This window comes from Gobio gobio (genome assembly GCF_949357685.1).
Source record: "Gobio gobio genome assembly, chromosome: 18".
Taxonomy (NCBI): Eukaryota; Metazoa; Chordata; class Actinopteri; order Cypriniformes; family Gobionidae; genus Gobio; species Gobio gobio.
Window position 1 is genome coordinate 26,270,454 of NC_137111.1, and position 8,786 is coordinate 26,279,239.

Here is an 8,786-nt window from a genome sequence, read left to right on the forward strand (position 1 = left end):
GAACTATCCCTTTAAAAGGACATCTTTGGACCTTTTTTTACACCGCAAAAAGGTTGACGGTAGTACCTTAGGTACGTATTTGTACATTTTATGAGTAAAAAGGTACAAAGATGTCCTTTTAAGGGCACTGCCATAGTGACAAGCTGTTGTACCCCTAAAGGTACAATTTTGACACCTTTTTTCTCTGTGTGTTTAGTATTTGAATCCCTTGGTGAATTGTATGAAGTCATGAGTCTCTTTCCTTCTAAGATTTTGTACATACTTTTTATTTGTTTCCTCCTTGCAATCCCCTTAAGTATTTGAAGATAATGCTTTTGTGTATTGCACTAAATATGCTGTTGTTTATTTTATACACATGCACCTATTTAAGCATAGGCTTATATGCTTGATTTAAAAACATGTTATTTGTGTATATTTTCATATGTATATTATTGTTCCCTATTTGAGTTTGTAAATTGATATTGTTCAATAAAAAAACGTATTTGGCATTTGTCTCCCCCTAGCGACTGATAGGAGGTATTGCATTATTAAACAGTAGAAAGTGTAAGTATCGTAGCCTACTTGTGTAAAGTTCAGTTGTAATTTTGTGGTTGTCCGGCAGGAGTCTGTCTCCTCGTGGTTATTCCCAAGCACTGAATGTAGGCTACGACGGTTTTCAGGTAAATTACGAAGCTTTTGAGTTGCCAGGACTATTTTGTTACTCTTAATTTTTTTTTATTTGAGTAAAAACCAATGAGAGGCCGCGGTCACGTGGGTCGTAAAACGCTCACAGTCAAATAACCCAGCTCTAGTGTATTGAGGAGCTGTCAAGATCCGAGACTAAAGCTTGAGATCGAGCACAATTACTGGCTGACTATCGCTTTTCAACAACCCTCATGCTAGTTCTCTTCTGACAGCTTTTATTTGACATGAATTGTCGGCTTCATTTTTCTGACTGGAAGACACGACAACCTCCTGTCAAAACAAAGCTACTTATCTCTAATAATTGATTTCTTCACCATTGCCCGTGGACTTCAATTCACATTCGCTTTCTTTAAGGAGACGCAAAGTTTCCGCTTCTTGTTTGAAGTTGTTACGAGGCCGCGGTCGAAAAGCTGTTTTGTATCTTGCCAAGATAGACGACCACGCACTCATTTATTGATGTGTCTGTAAAGATCAGACTAGATATAGACATAATCGCATCAGACATCACAACACATATGCTGCACAGCCGTTAAGAACCTCAAATGAATATATTTCTATATTTATAAAACTTTTTTTGTGCTTTATGGATTTTTAGCTAATCCATACGTTTTGTTCATCAATGTCATTCGCATTATTTTAAGACAACATATGTGTTTAGACCCATCTAGCTTACTTAAAAAATTATAATTTCGTAATTTCTATTATATTCAGAGTTTCAATAATTCGATTTAAAATGGCCGAAAAATACTCAAAAAACCTGAAGTGGATTGAATATTTGTAACAGTGCATGTTGATGGAGGTTTATCATAACCTTAAAGGGACAGTTCATGAGTCAATTGTTGTTTTAGACCCCACTGACTTTCATTAAATGGACAAAAATATATATTTTGTGTTTCGTAACATAGCCTACATGTTTGTAACGACACTGAATAATGTCATAATTTTTTTTAATGTTTGCTTATGTTAGTGTAGATTTAAAATATGACAAAACAATCTGTTTTAATGCGATTTAAAGTAATATAAATAAAAGATATGCCCTATACAACGCAAGGCTATAGAAAATTGTGGGTTCCTGTCGTGTCGCTGTCCATGGTGCTGAACTGCGTCTATTTCACTGCGTCTACTGCGTGCGATTCGTGTTATTGACAAAAACAAAACAAAAAGGTGTGTGTTTGTGAGGATTTCAGTGACGTTTTGCACGTTTGGACCATGCATTGTATGTAGCCAGCAGTGTGTGGTAGGCCTATGTCTGTGTAGTACCTCAAATGGGTCAATAATCTTTTAAATTAACTAGAGCAGCGTAATTTACTATCTCGTCGGTGAACACTTCACCCACAACTAACACACTTGCTCACGAAACCAAGGCCTATACTTTCGTTAAAAATGTGGAAATGTATGGAGGCACTTCTCGTGAACTATAATGAACTCCTTTGTAAGTCGCTTTGGATGAAAGCGACTGCTAAATAAATACATATTTATAACCCATATAGGCTATTATCCAGTTATACAGTGCCGTTTCTGGTTGTTGTGTGACCTTTGTTTCAGCGTTATGTGGATCCGGCCGGCTAAAAAGGGCACCGAGCTGGGAGTCATGCCACGCCACATTTGACCACCAGAGGTCGCAGTCCAAAACAAATTCTACAAATTAAGCATGTATTTATGATTAAAGATGAATGCACAAATATGAAACCTATACATTCCTAATGCTAACGTTTACAGATTGTGTTTGTTTCTATGTATTCATTTAGCAGACGCTTTTATCCAATGTTTTTTTACGAATGAGAAACAATTAATCCAATGCAAGTATGCACTCTCAGAAAAAAAGCTACAGTGGAGGTACAATTTTATTCCTTGGGAACAAAATGCATAACTGTACCTTTAAAGGTACACAATTGAGGTACAAGTATACCATTGTTTTCCTCTACTTAGAGGTACAAAAATACTCTTAAGGGTACCACCCCAGGTAGAATTAAAAGGTAAATGGTAAAAATGTTGTACTCTTTTTTTTGAGAGAGAGAGAGAGTGTATAGCACTCTCTATAGTTCATAGCACATTTTTAAAAAAGCAAATATGATACCTATCCAGTTAAGTGCTCCAAGAAGAGTCTTGTTTGCAGTCGTTTTGTGGTAAAATAATTGGATAGCTGTTTGATTGAAGCACAAAAGGCAACGTTCAAGTTGTATAATTTTGCAGTGACTACAGAAACATAAAAGTGTAGTTCACAAACAATTGCCAATTATAGAAAAATTGTCGTTCACTAAGAGGAATTTACAAGACTTCCCCACACTTAATATATGAATGTGTACACGTCCTTTTCAGATTGGACCTTGGTTTGTATCAGGGCCGTGCAGAGAGTTCTTCAGGGGCAGGGGCTCAAATGTAAAAAAGGGGCAATATATATATATATATATATATATATATATATATATATATATATATATATATATATATATATATATATATATATATATATATATATATATATATATATATATATATATGTATATATATCCTTATGCTCATCAAGCCTAAATTTATTTAATCAAAAATACAGAAAAAACAGTAGCCTATTATTGTGAAATATTATTACATTATGCTCTTTTTAACTTTTTATTTATCCAACAATCTTGAAAAAAGTATCACAGTTTCCATCATTGACATTAAATCCTCATATTAGAATGATTTCTGAATGATCATGTGACACTATGCTGAAAATCCAGCTGTGATCACAAAAATAAATTATATTTTAAATTATTTAAAAATAGAAAACCATTATTTTAATATATTTCACAATATTGCTGTTTTTTTATCAAATAAATGCAGGCTTGAAGAACATAAGAGACTTCATAATGCAGCATAATATTCAAAAATGTTAACGTTAATATAATAAAGTCCTTTCACGTAACCATTTCGCCAGCCTACACTTCACATAAAGGCCTGTAGGTGCCGGTGGCACTTGGGTTTTGTTAACTTTGATAGTTTCATGAAATAGTAAACGGTGTATCAATATTGGCTACATAAATACAAGTGAATTTAACACTACTTACCATTAATGCGACTTTTGCTGCTGCATGGTTTTGTGCAGGGATTTGTTTGTTGTCAGTTAAAATCCATTTTGTCAGTGATGCAATTAATAAAATGAGACAAACCGCAGGAAATCGTTCCACAAACGTTAGTTCGTCTGTCCATGTCATTTTTAACCGATTTATCAATAAGAACAGAAAATTACCGCTCCACTTCACATCGCCCAATGGAATTTGAACTTGCTTTGCCAGATCACGATTGGTTGGTGTATTATACACTAACAAACGGGCATTGGTGATTGTGTAATACTTTAAAATATATAATATATAGATGTGTAATTAAATCAACACATTAGCTCTGATTATGGATGAAAAAAAAAAATATTGGTTTACTTTTTCCCCGTAAGGCCACACACTCTCTGAAAGGACCATATTTGGCTCGAGAGCCGTTTCCGAACAGTGGAAAATCAGCTGTCAATCAAAACGCACGCAACCCATAGCAACGCGTTATAGCAACGCCTCAACAGAAATTGTCCGACTTTTGAGCCGTCCATTACTATTGTATACATTGTCATGTTATAATAATCACATTTATTTAGTTTTATTGACCACGATATTATCATTGATATTTGTCTGAGAGGGGCACTTTTGATTCATTTTGAAAAAGGGCAGCCCCCCCCCCTGCACGTGTCTGGTTTGTATACTACATAAAAGCTATTGTGTGGTTTATTTGACCATTTTCTTTTCACTTGCGAAATGACAACTAAGTTACGCTATAGAAGCGCAAATAACTGACATTTCTGTATTTTTTTTTTCAATGTTCAAGCGAAAGTGATAAAAAATAGGTTTATTTGGTACTATATTCTTCTTCTTATTATTAGATATCTACATAGACTTCTAGACAGTGAACTCCTCAATTAAACATCCCAGAACGTCACACACTCGTTCACACAAATGAAAAAAGTTTGGATTTCTGTACCTCTGGCAACCCCGGCGGAGAGCCTTCATCATGCTGAGGCTTTGGGGAGGGGAAGGCGGGGTGGTTCTTTGTTAGCTCGGCCCTCTCCAACTCGTCATTAGTGCTGATTACCGTTGACCAATTTGACAACCTTATTGACTGCTAAAAAGACTTTTTCATCGTCCCACCCTGCACTCCCCAGAGCTCAAAAGAAACGGAAATTTTCCACCATTCTACATCCAGTGTTTAAATAAAGCCGTGCTCCTTTCCCCTCCCTTGCTTTGGCTCCTATTTTCTCCTTTTTCTCGGAAGGAACACTTGGTTTGGCCCCGCCGTTGTTCCGACTGAAAGAAGATTGAAAAATACAGCTTGTGCTTTTTATTGGGCGCGTTAATGAATGGCGCGGGTTAAACCCAGGTGCGCGCCGTGAACCCTTCATGCAGTTGGGAAACAGTGGCGCTGTGTTTTTGCGCCTGCTCCTTCACTCATTTACGACATAAACACCTTCAGCAGATTCGAGCAATGAGAACGGCGTGGCCGTGCTCTTAAAATACCATCAAATATTTATAAACATTTATTTTTCATCCAGCCTAAATATGAAAAGGAGGATGATATAAAAAATACGCTTCCTCCTTTTCTTTTTTTGTCTCTAGCTTCTGGCACTTGACAAAGATAAACCAATAAGTAATTACGAAAACGATGGGTTTAGGAAAAAAAACAACAAGTGAATTAAGTATTAAGTAAAGAATTAAATTAAGTGTTTTGTTGTGATTATAGCTGATGAATGCCACAAGGCGAATAAACATGTAGATTTAAAGACAAATAGTAAGCTATAGCCACGTGAATATAACAATATTGTAAATTACTAATTAAATAGAAACTATGTAGCGAATAGAGAGAACATTCACAATAAAATTAAAAATAAACAAAGTGTATATTGTCAGCAATTCGCAGCAGTTCCATAGTCATCTGATAAATGATTTGTATATGAATCTTGGGCCATTAGTATAGGTTGTTTTAAACGTCAGATCACAGCTTGGGTTGTGTTGACATCCGGGAGAGCGTCTCGGCCTTTCGCTGACCCTGTGCTGTCAGAGCGCATTACACCACGCGAAGCGTTTTAGCCAATTACTGCTCGAGTGTGAGAGAGATTGAGCTCGCAGAGAGGCATTAAAACATGCAACATATTTGATCCCCGTCTGTTCTAAATCTGTTCTTGCGCATGTGACATTCACATTTTGAACTGCATATGTTTACTCTCGGGTTGACACATGGGGCACATTAAAAATAAACACGAAATAACACATATTAATCATAACTAATTTTGTCACTGGACACACTGTGGTAAAGAAAATACAGTTGTGGATGTGCGGTCGTTATTTAGTTCAACAGTGAGTTTATTTTTTGTAATCATGGTTATCTTTTTTTTCTCTTTTCAAATTCACGACGCTCAGCATTACGCACAACAAAAATGATAAAAAAGGTACACAAATAAAAGGCCACAGGGGCCGATGATATTTTAAATAAGCAAATAAACATCGTTTATATATTAAAAAAACAAGTGAACATTAAAATATTATTCAGTCTTTTCATGATAAAGTACGCACACATACAATAATAGGTTTGGCCCTCAGATATTGAAGGTTTTTTCTTTCAAAAAAACCCTTTACCTGTCTTCTTGAGAAGCCATGCGCATTTTGTTGATCACATCAACGAATGGAAAATGAAATTGTGTGACGCTATTTTTCCATCCTTCATTTTAGCCTCTCTTTGGGCCGGTTGCAGGCACTCGATTTGTGTAGTTGTTAGATTGTCTCTTACAGTTCTTCTGTTTGCTCTTTTGAAGCCTGTCACGTTAGATGTCACATTCACTGTCGCTGGAGGTGATGGAGATGGCGGAGGTGGCGGCCTTGCTCGAGAGACTAACTTCTGGGCTCGAGGCGGGACCCAGGCGGTCTACTGTGGTGTCATCGTCCCCCAGCGATCGGACCGAGCCACCGGACAGAACCTGCTGCTGTAGCCTACAGGGGTGAAACCATACAAAATGTCAATGAAGATACGTGGACATTCATAGCTTACAGTGGAGTGAAAATATCTCCAGATCTCTGATGCATAAGGTTAACCAGTCTTGGACTAAGATTGAATTATCAGAGTGTGGGGAAACCACAAAGATCATTTGCAATCGAAAATAGAGGTTTTAAGTGCATTTGCCTGAACTGATATAAAATATTGACTGCCGAGATTTAAAGTAAACTTTTCTTATAGCATCAATACAGCTTCAATAGCATGTTAATTATAAACAAAGATACATATACAACACATTTTCTTATAGAGCAAAACATATAAAAACACATAAAAACAAACCTTGAATTACAGAATTGAAAACATACTGTTTAACGTTTTGATAAGGCGAGAAAGTGGCAGTCAGAGCAGATCTGACACATTAGCATCTGTTTTGTTTTTAAGCTTCCTAACCCTGAGAAAATATATATTTTTTATTGTCATAAACCATTCCGGCATGCAATATAGATTAAATGTAAATAATTAGCACATTTTGGTAACGTAAACAAAATCAGATTTGTCAACAACTAGTCGATTTGGGCATTGATTTTAAGTTAAATCAAAAAATCAAAATCTAATGTTTATTTCTTGGGAATAAAAATAATGATAGTAAAGTAATAATAAAAGCGAAGATTAGCAATTAATTCGCGTGGAGATCTCTATAGTACCTGTTCTTGGCCGCTGCCGCCCGGTCTCTCTGCCTCCGGTTTTTAAACCAGTTGCCCACTTGTGTGGGTGTGAGTCCAGTCGCCTGCGCCAGCTCTCTTTTTTTGCTCGGGTTCGGGTAAGGGTCCTGCAGATACCACTCTCTCAACAGATGCCGCGTCCTCTCTTTAAAGCAGTGCGTTTTTTGTTCACCGTCCCATATCGTCCGAGGCAGTGGAAACTTCTTTCGGACGCGATACTTGTCCACGGGTCCTAACGGACGTCCACGGAGTTTCTCAGCCTCCTGGTAATGCGCCTCGAGCCAGAGCGCCTGCAGCTTCGCGTGTGAGTCCTTGGTGAATTTGTGATTCTCCAGTAAGTGGTAGAGCTCGCGGAAGTTGCCCGCGTGAAAGGCCACGACCGCGCGCGCGCGCAGGACAGACTCGTTCTTCCCGAGCACTTCGCAGGCGGACGGCGCCACCGGGAGTGACCAGAGGAAGCGGCCGAGCCTCTCCACGTCGCCGCTCTCCTCAAGCGTCTCGCAGACCCCCGCGACCTGCTGGGGGCTGAAATTCAAGATGGGCAGCTGGAACATGGAGACTGTAATCTCTCTCCTCTTTGGCCCTCCTTTCTGGTGTTGCTGCCCCTCGTCTGTCTCGCCCGTCTTTTTGTTCAGCCTGTCTGTCAGAAAACGGCAAAAGTTAACAGCCGTGTCACAAAACGAGCTGAGGAGCGATGCCGTGCGGCAGGCTCAAGCAGCCTGGGCGGCAAAATCTCTTCTTTGATTGAGTGTGAGCATAAAAAACTGGAAGCAAGGTGTTTTCTGAGGAGCAAAATAAAAGAACATTTAGCCCCTGCTGCCGCTATTCTATCGGAGTTGTCAGATTGGCTGCCTGGTTGCCATGGACACACGTCAATCACTGTCAGGTTTGCCAATCACGCGTGAAGCTGCACTAGATTTCAGCACCACCCAGCGCGCAACAGCGCCTTTCAGTGCAAACGTCAAAGCGTCTTTTTGACCTTTGCGTTTGTGCTCAGAGTCGGCGAATGTAATGTTGTCATTTGGTGGAAATCTGGAAGCAACCCCCTCTGAGCCGTCGATAAAACGATGGGAAGGAGTGACTGTTAAAACAAACTGTCAGCACACACTACGGGTTGAAAGACATTAGAAAGACTTTCTATGAAAAGCATATGCAGTATAAACAATAAAAATGATTGCTTATTCAAAGTAACACTTCTTTTTTTTTTACAAAATATTTGTGTGATTTTTTGTGCCTGCATGTAAACGAATAGCTTAAAACTAAACGCATAATATTTCTGTTTCCAGGACTTAGAACTTAAATAAAATGGTCACTATAGACTTATTAATACAGAAAATAATTTCTCAATAAAATAAAATGACACGAGGCACGAAA

At 38.2% G+C, this 8,786-nt stretch overlaps 1 protein-coding gene across 1 annotated transcript; it reads right to left on the reverse strand.

Moving 5' to 3' along the window:
• Nucleotides 1–6,036: 6,036 nt before the first annotated feature.
• On the reverse strand, nt 6,037–8,241 carry six6a (SIX homeobox 6a). Its single transcript, XM_079843143.1, has 2 exons — nt 7,395–8,241; nt 6,037–6,686 (listed from the first exon to the last, which is right to left on the reverse strand). The coding sequence occupies exons 1-2, from the start codon at nt 7,964–7,966 to the stop codon at nt 6,521–6,523; spliced, it is 738 nt and encodes a 245-aa protein (XP_079699269.1). The 5' UTR covers nt 7,967–8,241; the 3' UTR covers nt 6,037–6,520.
• Nucleotides 8,242–8,786: the final 545 nt, after the last annotated feature.